The 19,001-nt window shown below is 40.8% G+C and overlaps 1 protein-coding gene across 1 annotated transcript; it reads right to left on the bottom strand.

Moving 5' to 3' along the window:
- Nucleotides 1-3,655: 3,655 nt before the first annotated feature.
- LOC115111024 (sphingomyelin phosphodiesterase 4-like) lies at nucleotides 3,656-11,915 on the bottom strand. The gene is made up of 18 exons (XM_029636911.2): nucleotides 11,740-11,915; nucleotides 11,548-11,634; nucleotides 9,254-9,390; nucleotides 9,046-9,121; nucleotides 7,902-7,971; nucleotides 7,763-7,815; nucleotides 7,509-7,648; nucleotides 7,285-7,390; nucleotides 7,108-7,167; nucleotides 6,838-6,983; nucleotides 6,658-6,745; nucleotides 6,420-6,496; nucleotides 6,159-6,322; nucleotides 5,913-6,058; nucleotides 5,587-5,805; nucleotides 5,374-5,496; nucleotides 5,161-5,289; nucleotides 3,656-4,026 (listed from the first exon to the last, which is right to left on the bottom strand). Exons 1-18 carry the CDS (start codon nucleotides 11,749-11,751, stop codon nucleotides 3,715-3,717), a joined length of 2,145 nt encoding a protein of 714 aa, XP_029492771.2. The 5' UTR covers nucleotides 11,752-11,915; the 3' UTR covers nucleotides 3,656-3,714.
- Nucleotides 11,916-19,001: the final 7,086 nt, after the last annotated feature.

Below are 19,001 nucleotides of genomic sequence, written 5' to 3'. Positions count from 1 at the left end.
CAGGTCGCAGTTGTAAATGAGAACTTGGTCTCAACTAGCTTACCTGGTTAAATAAAAGGTGGGGGAAAAAATCCCTCTGTACTGGTACAGATCTAATACTCACACCACTCCTCTCAGGATCCCTCCCCCTTGACCCATCTTTCTCTACATATGAAAACTTCTGCACTACTCTAAGCCTGGAAACCTCAACCTGCTTCTCTTGCACATTACATTTCTGATCCCCAGCCCCATGTGCACCCCTACAGTCAACACATGCCACTACACATTCTTTGCCTCATGCACACTTCTCACACCTAGGAACCTTTATATTTAACTAGGCAAGTCAGTTAAGAACAAAATCTTACTTACAATGATAGCCTTCTCAGGGAACAGCAGCAGAACAACGTATGTTTACCTTGTCAGCTCAGGGATTTGATCCAGCAACCTTTCAGTTACTGGCCCAAAGCTCTATGCTACCTGCCACCCCTACCTCCTACATACTCCTGCCACATGCCCATAAGCTTGACACCTGTAACAACGTAATGTATTCGGCACAAGAGCTAACTTTAATATCCTAACATCACTTTGTCAGGCAAAGACAACATCAAAACTCAATAGAACAGACAATGACTCCTCTATTTCACCTCTCACTCCACACTGTCTGCGTCGAACAACACTCCACACTGCAAACGAAGAACATCACAAACACCGGGAATCTTCCCCTTCAGTTGGTTAACTTTAACATTTACTGCTACCTCAGTAATCACTCCTTTCAATGGTGCCCTTTTCTTGAGAGCAAAATAATTCACATCTCTTGCCCCCATTCGTTTAATGCAGAGCACCTGTTCCGTCTGACCAGCAGAAACACAAACAATTATCACAAGACCACTTCTGTTACCCTCACCAATTCCACAGCTTCCAACTCTGTTTTCACCCACCCTGAAACCGCAAATGGATCAGCCAAAAGGCAAGGGTCCACTTTTTCCAAAAACTTCCCTCCTACTGTCACAGGCTCATCTTTACCCTCGGTGCAAGCCTCATGCCCCGAAAACTTCACCACACCTACCACTTCGCCCGTATTCACGTCTTCAGCTCACTCTGCTTACACTTTGTAACATTTTTCTTTAACAAACCATCTCCCTTTTTCCCGCCATTTTTAACTGAGTCATGTTCACCCTCTGCCTCTCTTTTTCCCTCCACTCGTCCTCCGTATCCCAAGTATACATCTCCTCATGATAATACTGAACTTCTCCTGACATACATCTTGTTCTCACCTTCACAAGGGACACCATTCAACCGGCTGTCACAATCTCCATACAATCAGCACAAACCCCTCGGAATGTTGTGCTCAACAGTGCATCCCTCTTATAAAGCAGCTGCTTCGTCTTGATGTCCTTTTTTATCCATAGCTACCGCATGTTTTTCCATCTCAAACTAGTGGAACCTTCCAACCACCATCCACCATCCTAGCTATTCTGATCACAGGAAGTGTACACGCCCACAATGATTTTTCATATTTCCCCTCCCAAGTAACATGTTGATGGTGCTAAAACGTTCCTAGTTGTCACACCCTGATCTGTTTCATCTGTCTTTGTGATTGTCTCCACCCCTCTCCAGGTGATGCCAATCTTCCCCTGTGTACCGGTGTTCTCTGTTTGTCTGTTGCCAGTTTGTTTTGTTTGTCCAAGTCAACCTGTGGTTTGTGTCTCAGCGAGTGCATTTTCCAGTCTCTCTTATCTTGGTCTCTTGGTTTTGACCCTTGCCTGTCCTGACTCCGAGCCTGCCTGCCTGACCACTCTCCCTGCCCCTGAGCCTGCCTGCCAACCTGTACCTTTGCCCTCCTGGATTACAAACCTCTTCCTTACCCTGACCCTGCCTACTGCCTGGTACTGTTACCCCACCTCTGGTTTACTGACCCCTGCCTGCCATGACCTGTCTTTTGCCTGCCAATGTTGGAATATTAAACTATTGTTTATTCTATGTGGTCTGCATCTGGGTCTTAGCTTCATACCTGATACTAGTTCCACCTTTAGTAAATTTCAGTACTTTTTCAATGCAGGTTGTAGTCAACAATGTACACTACCATTCAAAAGTTTGGGGTCACTTAGAAATGTCCTTGTTTTTGAAAGAAAATCAAAAATTGCTTATTAAAATAACATCAAATTGATCAGAAATACATTGTTAATGTCGTAAATTACTATTGTAGCTGGAAAAGGCTGATTCTTTTAAATGGAATATCTACATACAGTCGGTGTACAGCGGCCCATTATCATTAACCATCACTCCTGTGTTCTAATGGCACGTTGTGTTAGCTAATCCAAGTTTATCATTTTAAAAGGCTAATTGATCATTGGAAAACCCTTTTGCAATTGTTAGCACAGCTAAAAACTGTTCTGATTAAAGAAGCAATAAAACTGGCATTCTTTAGACTAGTTGAGTATCTGGAGCATCAGCATTTGTGGATTTGATTACAGGATCAAAATGGCCAGAAACAAAGACCTTTCTTCTGAAACTTATTAGTCTATTCATGTTCTGAGAAATGAAGGCTATTCCATGTGAAACATTGCCAATAAACTGAAGATCTTGTACAATACTGTGTACTACTCCCTTCACAGAACAGCACAAACTGTCTCGAACCAGAATAGAAGGAGGAGTGGGAGGTCCCGGTGCACAACTGAGCAAGAGAACAAGTACTTTAGTGTCTAGTTTGAGAAACAGACGCCTCACAAGTCCTCAACTGGCAGCTTCATTAAATAGTACCCGCAAAACATCAGTCTCAACGTCAACGGGGAAGAGGAAACTCCGGGATGCTGGCCTTCTAGGCAGAGTTTCTGTGTCTGTTCTTTTTCCCATCTTAATCTTTTATTTTTATTGGCCAGTCTGAGAGATGGATTTTTCTTTGCAACTCTGCCTAGAAGGCCAGCATCCCGGAGTCGCCTCTTTACTGTTGACGTTGAGACGGGTGTTTTGCGGGTACTATTTAATGAAGTCCACTTGATCAATAGTTATTGCTCTAGTATCCTATGGTCTCGCTGGTGTCAATGGCACATTTAGTCTTTACATAGTGAAAAAAGTTTCAAATGCCATGGTTCACCGTGGTAGCCTAGACTCTAAAAAGTTTCAAATTGATAGGCCATTGTGGAGTGGATTTACAAAGGATTATAATGGACATGTACAATTAGATTTCCTGATTTATCAATAACTCAGCCATCTCTTAACCAATCCCTTAGCTTTTCCCAGCTAAGTTAAGAGATGTGGCATGGGCCCACATACCACATTTTGGAGTTATGGTTTGATGAGAATATACGTTTTCCAAAATCTCTAAGATGGAAGAAAATCTATCCGTATTGACCTTATGGGTCCTTGAGGCAAATTTGTTCAGCATGAGGAAAGACATTTACATACAAAGTATCAAGACTCTAGATCAAACGGAGCGACGGATATGAGTGCTTAAGTTAGACTGCTTATAATAGCGTCAACTATAGGCCAATGAGTGCCGTTCTGTTTGAATATGTTCCTCATGGCCTCTAGTTTCTGTGTGCCAAATTAGAAAATAAGTTACCAATCTATGCTTAAGTTGTATGACCATGTCAAGGAAAACAATAAGAAGTCAGAGAAGAACAATAGGTTTGACCACTTCACTGTGAACTCTTAATTATCAGTCAATTGAAGTTGGTGAGTTCAAAACACCTTTATTAGGTATAACACACACATTGACGCAGAATAACGTTTTTTTTACTTTCCCACGTAGACAGTCATGCACAGTCCATACAAAAAGCTCAAAATTAAGATGAGGCATGTGCTGAACAGTGGGCTAATAGAAAACAGAGATCCCAGCGAGTAGAGTAACAGGAGAATGAGTAATGTGCGATAACTCGCAAATGTGCGCAGGGTAAGGCGTGGCCGCAGGTGGTAGTCGTCCTGGCTTTGCTGTGTCACTGTACTCCTTGGGAACCTTACTTTTACAGTGGAGGTGATAAGGTAGTGTTGTCCCAGCCTTCCCAGGAGGTTCTGTTGTGAGCACAGATCGTTCATGTGTCCTTCAAGCTGCAGGACAAAATTCTCAAGTAATTTAGTCAATACATGTATCCCTGTACTACTACCAATCATTATAGGTAGGCCTACTGTATGCCATATGCACTGAGTATACAAAACATAAGAACACCTTCCTAATATTGAGTTACACTCCCTTTTGACCTCAGAACAGCCTCAATTAGTCAGAGCATAGACTCTACAAGGTGTTGAAAGCCTTCCACAGGGATGCTGGCCCATGTTGACTCCAATGCTTCCCGCAGTTGTGCCAATTAAATATTTTGTTTTGCCCATTCACCATCTGAATGGCACACATACAAAAGTAATGTCTCAATTATCATAAGGCTTAAAAATCCTTCTTTAATCAGTCTCCTCCCCTTCATTTACACTGATTGAAGTGGATTTAGTGACACCAATAAGGGATCATTGCTTTCACCTGGATTCACCTGGTCAGTCAATGTCTATATATATATATATATGATTAATTAGGAACACTATTATATATATATATATATATAATAGTGTTCCTAATTAATCATTATAGAAATATTAAATTGCATATAAAATCAGACCCAAAGGCATCATGCCCATAGGGGGCACAGGGGCACGTGACCCCTCAGATTTGTCATGTAAAATAAAAAATAATTTTAAAAAGTTCTATTTTTTGTTGTTGTAATACTGTAATACTACTAGCCAACTAGAAATTGTATTAAGTTAGACAAATAGCAGATACTGTAGGTTCCCAATCTCCCAACCTCATAACTAGGTACCAATACGCCATTTCAGGATATCAATCATGTTCAAGTAGCGAGCTTGTCTAACTGTCTTAGCTGGTATGATTGCTGGCAAGGTTGGTACACTTTAGAACAGCAAGCAATTACTAAATGTATTGAATAAGACTCACATTCCTTTCAATATTTTACCCAGGTTTTAGTAGAGGTATGCTTAAAAAAGGTATGTTTATATATGCAGAAAAATAATGATAGAATTAAGCGTGATGATTATGGCTCTAGATTGCAAGAAAAAGATGTTTCAGGTGTTTGAAAAATGCCAACTTCTCCAACTTCCACCCGCCATCCATCCTCACGCACTTTGTGCCCCCTCAGATTTTTGGGGTGCATGAAGCCCCCGGTAAGACTCCCCACTTACTTTGTTATTTATTAGTGTGGCGATCCAAAACATAAGCTGCACCAAGACTGCGTTTTCATAGCTTCTCACAGGCTGCAGCTGTGGGTCCCCTTGATACTCAATATCAAATCTGCGAAGGCCATTGATAATCTGCAATAGAACATAATTACAATGTACATTTATGTATTGCACCGTATGCACATCATTCATTTTGATTGCAGTAGTTATTTTCACCTGCATTCTGCCAAGGTCTGTCAGGATCAGCCCGTTTTCACTGTGAATACAGTCAGGGAGCTGCTTGGATTCCTCCACTGACCCCATGTTCATCATCATCTGAGATAGATGACCTGTGTTGAGCTACAAACAACCACAAATGATTTGAGACATCACTTTAACATTGGTTAGTACTACTTGATAATAATAACCAATGTCATATCATCTTCTCACGTTGAAAACCTGATTGAGGTGGTCCACAGTTTTCTTTAGTAGCTCCACTGTCTTCATGTCAGACTTGATCATGTCACCCCCCCCACTTTCTGAATTGGTTTTAAGAATCAACCTCTTCCAGGAACAGAGAAACTGGCCAACTGATACATTGGCTGGCGGATCCAATGTGGTTTTTGCAGTCTGTTGGGCCTGCATTAGTCTCTGGACCAGTTTCAGCACCTACAATGCTCAGAATATAGGAAAGCATTTGTGACCACTATCCATATTTGCAGCACCCTCGGTCAAATTGTCTTTCTTGTCATTCACTTGTCCTTAATGGGACTTACCTCGGCTCGCATTTCTACCCCAAACATTTGTAGTTTCTTGTTATTGATGTGAGTCTTGAGCAGGGCAGCTATTTCAGTGGGAGGCACCTGAGATGCCATCAGAGTGGATGGGAGGATGGGACCCTGATGCAATAGCAATTTTTCTCCTGTAAACAAAATGTATGGAGAAAACAAATCTTGAGAGGTCTAATGTTGTTCATTGTGATTGAGTTACAGTGCCCTTCAACTAAAAATAATTGTGGTTACCATTTTCAATCAATTCTGGAAGACTGGTTTGGGCAAATACTTTTGTCATCCTGAAAACCATGGTTGCATTGTCGACGTTGACGAGGTCGACATGAGCAAATCTTTTCAAGAAGAAGCTGAATAGCCTGGTGTACATGAGAATATTCTCCTGAATGAAAGAGGCCCTAAGAGACAGAGACAGCTTTATGTTAGCACACACACTCTTCAACCCAATGCTGTGTCTGAGCTATAACACTACTGAGCACATTCAAAATATCTTACCATTTCTCTTTGTTTTCACTGTACACATGTTTTTGGTATCTCCAGGGCTGGATGTAACTAAGCCACGTCTCCAATACCTGTATTGAGAAACGGCTCATTCAAAACCACTTCTCTTATACATACATTCAGAGAGACCTTCCAAAACCAGCTAGAAACACTGCAAATGAAGCAATAACATGGCCAAATGTCAAAGACAGACCAAAAGTAAATCCAATGTAGAACTTAAGTGTGCACTCACTGCTCTGAAGGATGTCTCCATAGGCCACTGTTTGAAGCAGTGCAGCAAGAGAAGGTACAACCTCTGTACATATTCTGATGTGACCACTCTACGTTTCAATAACAACATATTGTTAATATCATCATTATCATTATCCTCATCATCATCATCATTGTAAAAAACACTAAAGTGGGTATTCACCTTTTAAAATCTTCTGAGAGAAAGGTTTCTGAGTGGGCAGAAGGTAAGATATCAGACTGGTCTAGTTTTGTTTTTCCAGAGAGGGCATGCATGTGCTTCACCAGCTGTCTCACCACCAGTATGTGCTCCTCTGTGATGACAGAGACCTGCAGGTTTACAGACAAGTGTTTATCATTAAAATGTAGAATTCAGAATCCATTAGATTAACAATGTGAATAAAAGTGCATGTTAGTCATGAAGAATGAGTCATCGAAGGAAGGTAGGAAAGACCTCATTAAGTTTCTGGTGCGTCTCCAAGGGGAAATGTGGCAGCCATATCTCCAAAAATATCTAAAGCAGGGACAATGAACAAGGCCATACAATGACTCAACAACTACACCTTTGCGAGACAAGCCAAGATTGCTATATTAAAAGTGTCTCTGTCCAAACCAGATTTTTCTCAATCACCTGTAGCATAGTCCCTGATCTCCAGATACTCTGATTGGTTGTCTCAGCGTTAACAGGGCACTGGCATTTCAACAGGCCTTTGCTTGTTTCACTATACCTAGAGGACCTGGGGAACCATCAAAACAAGCGTTATCAAATATTACATTTCATATTTGCCCTATATTGATAGATGATGTGCTGATCTTATAATGCATTGTGAAAGGCACAGGCTAGCTATACAGCACCTTGGAATGTGTGAGGTCAAGGTGCCTTTGACATCTGAGTGAGGGGATCCTTCTGTAGGGAGGAAGTGTTTGAAATATGCATCCACCAAGGCAAAGTAGACACTGTTTGAGATGGAGGTTTGCTGCCCTGAGTGGTGATCCTAATTTAACAATTAACAACAGAGAACACCCAGGTTACAAATGAGATAGCATTGGCAATGGATTGACTTTATTAATATTTGAAACAAATGAAATGGAATAGCACTTCAGCCTACCCTCTGTGTAATGACACTTGTGGCAAAATAAAACATGAAGTACTCAAAGGCATCTGGTGACAGTTAAGAACAATGCTAAACTAAAGTGGACAAAGTTCAATAATACTTAGTAATAGTCAAACATTGTAAAAAAGGATACTGAGTGACAATCTCTGATGATTCTGAGAGGGTAATTTATTGAGGAAAATCCGTCTATTTGAAATGACCCCCTTGTGGATGGAAATTAGAATGAAAGAGAAAAAAAACTCAGCATTCATACAGGAATATAGACCAATAGGCATTTAACTACTGATATTGTGTTGCAATTATTGCTAACGCAATGACATTGTGAAGTATGCTGAAATAACACTGCACAATTAGCATTTACAGTCACATCTGAAAGTATTGGTGCCCTTGATAAAGATAAGCAAAAAAAGACTAATAAACAAATACAAATAAAAATGATTGTCACCTATTTTCAATACTTTGTGTACCCTCCCCTTGTGAGGATAACAGCACTTAGCCTTTTTCTATAATGTTATATGAGATTAAAGAACACATTGGGAGGGATCTTAGACTATTCCTCCATACAGAATCTTTCCAGATCCTTTCCAGATCCTTCAAACCACAAGTTTTCAAGGGAGACTAATTTTGCGGCCAATTAACCATTGAATGTGTGCTTGGGGTCATTGTCTTGCTGGAAGATCAACTTTCAGGTCAAGTTCTGTAATTCTCCAACTGTGGGACTAGTCTTTGTCTCCCGAACCATCATCCTCGCTGTGCATGGAGAAAATATACATTTGGGTCCTCTACCAGGCAAGTTTACACCGTTCCAATGGTTTTAAACTTTGTAATTGTTGCCCTAATAGTGGTAAGTGATATATTTGTTTTTTTCAGTAGTTTTTGTTGTTGTACCTATTGCCTGATTTATGAAAGTCACCAACCATTTCTCTCTTTTAATTTGTGAGTTCTTTGCCTTCTAATTTGTGAGTTCTTTGACAAATGGATTTTACATGTGTGACCACATGTTTATACCCCAGTGAAACAGGAAGCCATGAAAGGTCACAATACAGTTTCTTGAACTGAGATGAATTTAAAACAGTATAATGTTAATGCAGATTAAATTGTTTGATTTATTTATAAGAATCGTTAGGGTGCCAATCATTTTAACACCAAGATTGTTTTTACTGGTTAAACAAAATCTCTTTCTCTGAGCAATTAGTATAACATAATATAATTTTGCCTACAATATAGCTTGGTACCAATAATTTCAGATGTGACTGTACTATATGTTGAAAACTTACAGGTAAATTGGCGACTTGGATCTCAAAGTTGTAGTCTTCAGCTTGAAGTTTATAAACAAGTTTCAGCATTGGGCCACTGCAAAAATATTGTATGTTGGTGAAAACTTCACTTCCATGTTTATTAGTATACTGTAGGTGTAATACACATTAGTAATTTAATATTATCGATAGCAAGTTGTGGAATGTCTCAAATCACAGACAGTTCCACCTTGGTTGTAGGAACTCCAGTACATTGCTGTAGTCACTGCTGTGGGCTTGCAGAGAAGAAAGACTCCAACCAACAGTGCTGCCATCCAGGCTGCCAACAACCCTCTCCACCATCCAGGGGAAGATAACACATAGCTCCTGTATGAGGCCAAACAGCATCGTTAACACACCCCACACTCAGTTTATACATGTATATGCTACGCTACCTGATTTGAAGAGGAGTTGTGCTATGACACAGTGGCAATCTGAAATCTTTGCATACTGAGGAGCTAGAGGACAATTTGCAACAGGAAGCAGCATATGTACATGGTACAGCTGTCTGAATGGCTGTGTCCAGACAGTCACAGTAACACATTGTCTACATCAGCATGAAACAGCAACTGGCTGATCCTCTCTGACATTTACTCTACACATGGCCAATAACAAGCAACTTTTTCATACCGCTTGCAGCTTGTGTGTGAATACATAACCCACTTATGTTAAAATGTTCAAATACAATGTCTTTATGGAAATTGGTGTAGTAGCTAGCAGGGGTGCAACTTTGGTTTTAGAAGTGAGGTGGACATACAGTAGCAGACAAAAGTTTGGACACACCTACTCATTCAAGGGTTTTTCTTTGTTTTTACAATTTCTACATTGTAGAATAGTAGTGAAGACATCAACACTATGAAATAACACATATGGAATCATGTAGTAACCAAAAAGGTGTTAAACAAATCTAAATATATTTTACATTTGAGATTCTTCAAAGTAGCCACCCTTTGCCTTGACGACAGCTTTGCACACTCTTGGCATTCTCCCAACCAGCTTCATGAGGTAGTCAACTGGAATGCATTTCAATTAATTAACAGGTGTGCCTTGTTAAAAGTTAATTTGTAGAATGTCTTTCCTTTTTAATGTGTTTGAGCCAGTCAGTTGTGTTGTGACAAAGGTAGGCGTGGTATACAGAATAGCCCTATTTGGTAAAAGACCAAGAACATATTATGGCAAGAAAAGCTCAAATAAGCAAAGAGAAATGACAGTCAATCATTACTTTAAGACATTTAGGTCAGTCAATGTGGAAAATTTCAAGAACTTTGATAGTTTCTTTAAGTGCAGTCGCAAAAACCATCAAGCGCAATGGTGAAACTTGCTCTCATGAGGACGGCCACAGGTAAGGAAGTCCCAGAGTTACCTCTGCTGCAGAGGATAAGTTCATTAGAGTTGACTGAACCTCAGATTGCAGCCCAAATAAATGCTTCACAGAGTTCAAGTAACAGACACATCTCAACATCAACTACTCAGAGGAGACTGCATGAATCAGGCCATCATGGTCTAATTGCTACATAGAAACCACGATTAAAGAACACCAATAATAAGAAGAGTCTTGCTTGGGCCAAGAAACACGAGCAATGGACATTAGACTGGTGTAAATCTGTCCTTTCGTCTGATGAGTCCAAATTTGAGATTTTTGGTTACAACCGCTGTGTCTTTGTGAGACGCAGAGTAGGTGAACAGATGATATGCGCATGTGTGGTTCCCACCATGAAGCATGGAGGAGGAGGTGTGATTGTGGGGTGGTGCTTTTCTGGTGACACCGTCAGTGATTTATTTAGAATTCAAGGCACGCTTAACCAGCATGGCTACCACAGCATTCTGCAGTGATACGCAATCCCAATTGGTTTGCGTTTAGTGGGATTATCATTTGTTTTTCAACAGGACAATGACCCAACACACCTCCAGGCTGTGTAAGGGCTATTTGACCAAGAAGGAGAGTGATGGAGGGCTGCATCATATGTCCTGGCCTCCGCAATCACCCAACCTCAACCCAATTGAGATGGTTTAGGATGAGTTGCACTACAGAGTGACGGAAAAGCAGCGAACAAGTGCTCAGCATTTGTGGGAACTCCTTCAAGACTGTTGGAAAATCATTCCTCATGAAGCTTGTTGAGAGAATGCCAAGAGTGTGGCTACTTTGAAGAACCTAAATATAACATATATTTTAATTTGTTTAAACACTTTTTGATTACTACATGATTCCATATGTGTTATTTCATAGTTTTGATGTCTTCACTATTATTCTACAATGTAGAAAATTGTCAAAATAAAGAAAAACCCTTGAATGAGTAGGTGTGTTCATATTTTGAAAAAAATGCAATTTCAGAATGTCCCCAGTGAAAGTAGTGCCCCTGGTAGTTAGCCATAGAATTGCAAGTTGCAACAGCAGTACTGTGATATAATGAAATGAATGAGGACGATACTACAGTATTCACATCATCTCTAGATACAGTATAATTCAGTTGATTGTTTAGCTACCTTGACAGGTTTATCATCAATGTCTTTTGTCATCTCTGTGCATTGCTGTGGGAGTGACTTGATTGTCCAATCTGTCTTCAGATGATCCTGTATGGTAGAACACTCAATCATTAACATCAGCTTTAAAATCCTCTGCTAAAATAACATCTTGAGCATTTTAAGATTTGAGATTTAAGATTTGTCTTGACTCACCGAAGAGGACATGACTGCAATGTAGTATTCCCATAAAACGCTTATCAGGAAAAGTAAAACAAGAGATGAAAACACAGTATTGAAGTCAAATAATCAGTTTAAAACATTTCCTTTACCATCTTGTGCACTTTTAGTTCAGACCGTTGTGCCAAGGTTTTTGTATGATCATGTCGTTAGAGACTTCTGTGTATGACAGCTGTCCTCTGCAACAGTTGCTTTTGGGCCCCACACATGTCATTTATTCTGCACCCAGCCCCAAGTCTAGCTGGAGGTGGAATATTCCATGTGGATGAGGTTCAGTCTAAGAACCAATTCAGAGAATTTTGCATTTTTTAAAACACCTGAACCCAGCTCTCTCCTGCTATGTAGAGCCATAACCATTATGTCTAATTATATGTCATAAATAAATAAATAATGTCTATTTTTCTGCGTAGGTTGTCTAAGAATGCCTCTTTACCGTTCAATAGTAATTTTAATTAAGTTTGCACATAGATTTTTAAAGAACTTTATGCCTTAGGAGTTTAGTACAAGTGCCACATTGGTATATTGTAGGGCTGTGACGATACCAGTATCGCAGTATTTTTTATAATAAATGACACTCTATAGCAATAAGGCTCAATGGATAGAAGAATCCCACCAATCCATCTGCAGAGTTGAACTCTATTTCCATATGTCCATGGTTATTTATTGCCTGGATTGAATATTCATTAGATAGTCACACAATGTCACAATAGTATAATTGGTAACATTTCCTATAAATTCCACTCTTCATAATGCATTATGAGCCCATTTATAATGCCTCATGAGCTATGCATAAATCCGAAATGAAGACCCACATACAGAAATGCACACACGCACACAAACAAAAGCACAAAGCACTGTACTTTCACTCCATGTGTTCTAAGTTTTAATGTGTATTCATCCATCACAAATGCCCAGTGGAGGCCAAGTTCTTTCCCTGAAGTGGAAGGCAAAACACAGCAGTTCAATCAATGGCTGATTAATCATTCTAATTTCATCACTTTCAGCCAAGCATTATTATAATCACATCCCACCCAGGCATTCAATATAGCATTGTTCACTGCAGGAATGGCAGGCTGCTCTAAATCATTCTGATGTGGCTGCAGTGTCCTGCTATTTCCCACCAAACTCAATTTACTCCCCATTTTTATGCCATGTGGTCATGAATGATCAATTTCCCTTCTCAATTTTTGGCCAATCTGCCAGAGATGAGTTCCCCGGCCAATATAGTCTTTGTGCACACACCTGTCTACTCGGGTGGCTGCTGTGGATCTCAGATCTCAGCTTCATTTAATTGATATCCTCAGGTTTCACGTTTTATTAGTGATATGTACAGGATACACATGGTGTACACCATCCAACGAAATGCTTACTTGCAGGTTCTTTCTCGACAATGCAACAATAATAATAAATATTTGAATATAAGAATAGGAACATAAAGTAAATGGCTCAGCAGAAAATATATTTTAAGTATAATACAGGGAAGCACAATTTATAGTACAATATTCACACATCAGAGAAAGGGGAGATTGGGGGCAAGTGTTTAAATTATGCAGTATTAGCTATAGGATGCAAGAGTCTGGTTGCAGCATTTGCGATGTGTGTGTAGCATGAATGTACAGTGTATGTGTGTGTGCGTGTTTGTGCATGCGTGAGTACGTGTGTGGATGTGTGTCTGTCTGGGTGTGTGCATGAGTGAGTGCATGTGTGCTAAGGTGCGGAGAATCAGAGCAGGTGGTCAGTCCTGTTGAACTGTTCAGCAGTCTGATGGCTTGTAGATAGAAACTATCTCTGAGCCTGTTGGTATCAGACCTCACGCTCCGATACCGTCTGACCGACGGTAAGGGAGAGAACAAACAGCTTGTGTCTGGGGTTTGTGTGTCCTTGATGATGCTGCTAGACTTCCTCAGCCATCGTTTCAAGTAGATGTCCTGGATGGGTGGGAACAAGCCCCCAGTGATGTACTGGGCCGTCTTCACCACCCGCTGGAGGGCCTTGCGGTTCATTCCTGTACCAGGCTGTAACACAACCGGTCAGGTCGCTCTCGATGGGGCAGCAGTAGTTTTTGGAGAGGATGCGGTTGGCATGACGAATTTCTTCAACCACCTTAGGAAGTATAGGTACGTTGTTCCTTCTTGACAAGAGTGGTGATGTTGTTGGTCCATGTCAAGTCCTTGGTGATGTGGACACCGACTAACTTAAAACTGCTAACTCTCTACTCCGGTCCGGTTGATGTAGATCGGGACGTGTTCCAGTGGTGTCAGCTCAGCTAAACCTAGGGTATGGCAAAGTGTGTGTGTGTGTGTGGGGGGGGGGGGGGGGGAGCTCATTTACTGCATTTCTTCATAATTTAAAAACTCTCAAATGATATTTAGAGAACAGCAAAAACAAACAAAAATTACCCCAGCTATTAACACTGCAATATTAGGTTTAAAGGTCTGTGGAATGACATATACAATGTCAACCACTGCTCAACCTCCTCACAAATGTACTAATTTACTGGTGGAATGGTGCATACAGTGCAACGTGAAATACTGTAGATGCATAACACACGCTATCAAGTCACCACAAGGCTGACTTCAAATGCCGACATCCATAGGCTGCCCGTGAGTTTGGGAAGCAATTTTTTCATCACAGAATTGCACATTTACAGAGCTGCTGGAAAACGTGGCAAGACCGCATTTTCCCCAGTACTTTTCAAAAGCAGCAGCACCGACTGGGCTAGTAACCTCTCAGTACATTTTTGTGTTACAGTTCGACATTTACCTGATCTGTCGCAGTCTACCATTGAAAGCCATTGAAGACTACATGCAGAAAGTTGTGCTATTTGTATTTGAGCAATATGGGGTGCGTTCGTAAATTCACTCTGTCTGTTCGTAAATTCACTCTGTCTGTTCGTAAATTCTGAGAATTTAGCTCTCAGATCGTTCAGAGTGCACACTTGACGCTCTAGCCGTGGAGTAGGGTTGCTCCAGTTTCAACTGACCTGAGCCCTAGGACCATGCCCCAGGACTACCTGACATGATGACTCCTTGCTGTCCCCAGTCCACCTGGCCGTGCTGCTGCTCCAGTTTCAACTGTTCTGCCTTATTATTATTCGACCATGCTGGTCATTTATGAACATTTGAACATCTTGGCCATGTTCTGTTATAATCTCCACCCGGCACAGCCAGAAGAGGACTGGCCACCCCACATAGCCTGGTTCCTCTCTAGGTTTCTTCCTAGGTTTTGGCCTTTCTAGGGAGTTTTTCCTAACCACCGTGCTTCTACACCTGCATTGCTTGCTGTTTGGGGTTTTAGGCTGGGTTTCTGTACAGCACTTTGAGATATCAGCTGATGTACGAAGGTCTATATAAATACATTTGATTTGATTAGATTTTGATTTGGTTGATCCACAGATATTTCACCAGATGTATAATTGGGAAGCATCTGGTTGGCGTTTCCACTCACTACCAAATATGGCGATGAAAGGAAGCCCAGTAGTGGGAGCGAGATGAATTTTGGCCAACATTCTGCTAATTTTCTCATTAATTAAACATTTAATCTCCATAAGGTTTTCTGTTTCCAAAATTGGAATCTGTAACAAACAGAGTGGACTGCATTTTGAAGACTTTACCTAAAGTTTCAAAATAATGGGTTGTTTAGAAGGAGTGCAAGGGTGAATTGAGTTATTTCACACATGCACTTCACAGAGTAGACGTTCCATAATAGAAATATGCTAATAAATGCTCAAATGCACCAATAAGATCTCACTAGCTTATGCTGGGCTCTGCCCTCCTCCTTGTTTGTTCTGCCCACTATGATTCATTTTCTCTCATTGGAAATGACAGACACTGGTCTATCTTGGATTAGTTATATAAATCTTTGGTTTTTCCAAGTGTTCTGACCTCACAAAGGCAGTCAAGCACCCAAGCTAACTGGCTAAAGTTTTGCTCACCCTAGTAGATCTGGTTAGAGTGTTTTCGTCTTATCTAGAGGAATAGTGGCTGTAACTGTGTAATGGCAAGAATTGAATTCAGTTTTTTAGCCAATGTTTACTTACACGTGCCATAACAACCACGTAGCGTTCGTAAATTCCTTAATTATTCTGCTCTCTGGCACTCTCAAACCAATTTACGAATGCACTCATGATTGTCCTTCATTCAAGCACCACTATGCTCACGTGAGTCACAACTTGGTAATAGCATGGTGCCAACAAAGATGGTCACCTCGCTTCGAGTTCCTAGGAAACTATGCAGTATTTCGTTTTTAATGTATATTTCTATTTCTTAAAATGTAACCCCAGGAAATCTTAAGTCTTATTACAGCTGGGAAGAATTATTGGATATAAAAGCAACGTCAACTTGCCAACATTACGACCAGGAATACGACTTTCCTGATGCGAATACTCTGTTCGGAACACCACTCAGGACAATGGATCTATTTCCAGTAGGTGATCCAAGGGGGCACTCGGAGTGTCGTGCCAGGAAAACAACTTCTCACTCAACGTCAACAAAACAAAGGAGATGATCGTGGACTTCAGGAAACAGCAGATGGAGCACCCTCCTATCCACATCGAAGGGACAGCAGTAGAGAAGGTAGAAAGTTATGTTCCTCTGCGTACACATCACAGACAAAATGAAATGGTCCACTCACACAGACAGTGTGGTGAAGAAGATGCAACAGTGCCTCTTCAACCTCAGGAGGCTCGATGAATTATGGCTTGTCACCCAAAACCCTGAAAGACTTTTACAGATGCACAATCGAGAGCATCCTGTCGGGCTGTATCACAGCCTGGTATGGCAACTGCACCGCCCTAAACCACAAGGCTATCCAGAGGGTGGTGCGGTCTGTACATTGCATCACCGGAGGAAACTACCTGGCCTCCATGCCACCTACAGCACCTGATGTCACAGGAAGGCCAAGAATGATCAACCATCCGAGCCACTGCCTGTTCACATCGCTACCATCCAGAAGGCGAGGTCAGTGCAGGTGCATCAAAACTGGGACCGAGAGACTGAAAAACACACAAGGCCATCAAACTGTTAAACAGCCATCACTAACTCAGAGAGGCTGCTGCCTACATTGAGACCCAATCACTGACCACTTTAATAAATGGATCACTAGTCACTTTATATAATGCACTCTAAATAATGCCACTTTAATAATGTTTACATATCTTACATTACTCATATCACATGTATATACTATATTTTATACCATCTATTGCACCTTGCCCATGACGCTCGGCCATAACTCATCCATATACTTACATGTACATATTCTCATTCACCCCTTTAGATTTGTGTGTACTAGGTCGTTTTGAGGAATTTTACTTGTTAGATATTACTGCACTGTCGGAACTAGAAGCACAATCATTTCGCTACACTCGCTTTAACATCTGCTAACCATAATACAAATCAAATTTGTTTTGAATATATTTGAATTTCTCAAGCACTCAAGCAGTACGGAAGTTGATAGCCACAGTACCTTCAGAAAGTATTCATACCCCTTGATTTATTTCACATTTTGTTGTGTTACAGCCTGAATTCAAAATGGATCACTCATCTACACACAATACTCCATAATGACAAAGTGAAAACATGTTTTTAGACATTTATGCTAATGTTTGGAAAACTAAATACAAGTATTCACACCCCTGAGTCAATACATGTTAGAATGATCTTTGGAGTGATTACATCTGTGAGTCTTTCTGGGTAAATCTCTAAGAGCTTTGCACACCTGGATTGTACAATATGTGCTCATTATTCTTTTCAAAATTATTCAGGCTCTGTCAAATTGGTTATTGATCATTGCTAGACAACCATTTTCAAGTCTTTCCATAGATTTTCAGGCAGATAACTTGGCCATTAGGGACATTCACTGTCTTCTTGGTAAGCAACTCCAGTGTAGATTTGGCCTTGTGTTTAAGGTTATTGTCCTTCTAAAAGGTGAATTAATATCCCAGTGTCTGGTGGAAAGCAGACTGAAGCAGGTTTTCCTCTAGACTTTTGTCTGTGCCAAGCTCCATTTATTTTTTTATTCTGAAAAACTTCCCAGTCTTTAATGATTACAAGCATACCCATAACATGTTGCAGCCACCACTATGCTTGAAAATATGGAGAGTGGTACTCAGTAATGTGTTGTATTGGATTTGCCTCAAACATAACACTTTGTAGTCAGTACAAAAAGTTAATTGCTTTGCCACATGTTTTGCAGTATTACGTTAGTGCCTTGTTGCAAACAGGATGCATGATTTGCAGTGATGACCCGTCATTCAGGGCCTGTTTAGAGCCTCACCTGTTTAGTGAAAAAATACAAAGAGTATATATTTTTGTGTGTGTGTGTTTTGCATGTTATTTTGGCATTACTACGTGTCACATATCAGTTTGCAAACAATGTAAAAACAATTATATTGAGTTAATAAAGCCGCATAAAAACATGGTCTCTTCTTTGCTTTCTTGAATAAGGCAGCTACAAAATGCAGGCATTTCAGCCTAGCTCCGTGCTTTCTGTGGTGGAAGGGCAGCATGTAGAAAATACAGAGTGTAGGGGTTGGTAATCTTCTCTAGTTGCGCAGCGATTGGCTCAGTATTATGTCACTCATGGGGACACTACATCACCGCAACATCTACAGGGAGAGCTAGAAAGTTCAACCCCCCGTGGGTGCTGCCATATATTTACTTTAGAAGTGCCCATCCATGAAGGCTCAAGGTCATTGGCCACAGATGAAAGGACGTCAAATCACGCTATACAGCGCATTCGGAAAGTATTCAGACCCGTTGACTTTTTCCACATTTTATTACGTTGCAGCCTTATTCTAATTTTTTTTCCAATTATCCTCATCAATATACAAACGATACTCCATAATGACAAAGTGAAAAAAGGTTTTTGGAAATTTCTTGTTCAATTATTACAAATAAAAAACTGAAATATAACATTTACATAAGTATTCCGACCCTTTGCTCAGTACTTGCTCAGTTTCTCCCATTTCTCTCTCTCAAGCTCTGTCAGGATGGGGAGCGTCGCCGCACAGATATTTTCAGGTCTCTCTAGAGATGTTCAATCAGGTTTAATTCCGGGCTCTGGCTGGGCCACTCAAGGACATTCAGAGACTTGTCCCGAAGCCACTCCTGTGTTGTCTTGGCTGTATGCTATGGGTCGCTGTCCTGTTGGAAGGTGAACCTTCGCCCCAGTCTGAGGTCCTGAGTGCTCTGGAGCAGGTTTCTCTCTGTACTTTGCTCTGTTCATCTTTCCCTCAA

Source organism: Oncorhynchus nerka, linkage group LG27 (assembly GCF_034236695.1).
Source record: "Oncorhynchus nerka isolate Pitt River linkage group LG27, Oner_Uvic_2.0, whole genome shotgun sequence".
In the NCBI taxonomy this organism is placed as follows: domain Eukaryota; kingdom Metazoa; phylum Chordata; class Actinopteri; order Salmoniformes; family Salmonidae; genus Oncorhynchus; species Oncorhynchus nerka.
This window is presented reverse-complemented; position numbering and strand designations above follow the sequence as displayed.

What these genes read in the sequence shown, in the direction of transcription:
- LOC115111024 (XM_029636911.2), bottom strand. An exon ending in CGCACCAGAAACTTAATGAG is followed by an intron (nt 6,984 to 7,107) that starts GTCTTTCCTACC and finishes GTAAACCTGCAG; the next exon opens with GTCTCTGTCATCACAGAGGA. An exon ending in TGGAGACATCCTTCAGAGCA is followed by an intron (nt 6,497 to 6,657) that starts GTGAGTGCACAC and finishes TTCTCAATACAG; the next exon opens with GTATTGGAGACGTGGCTTAG.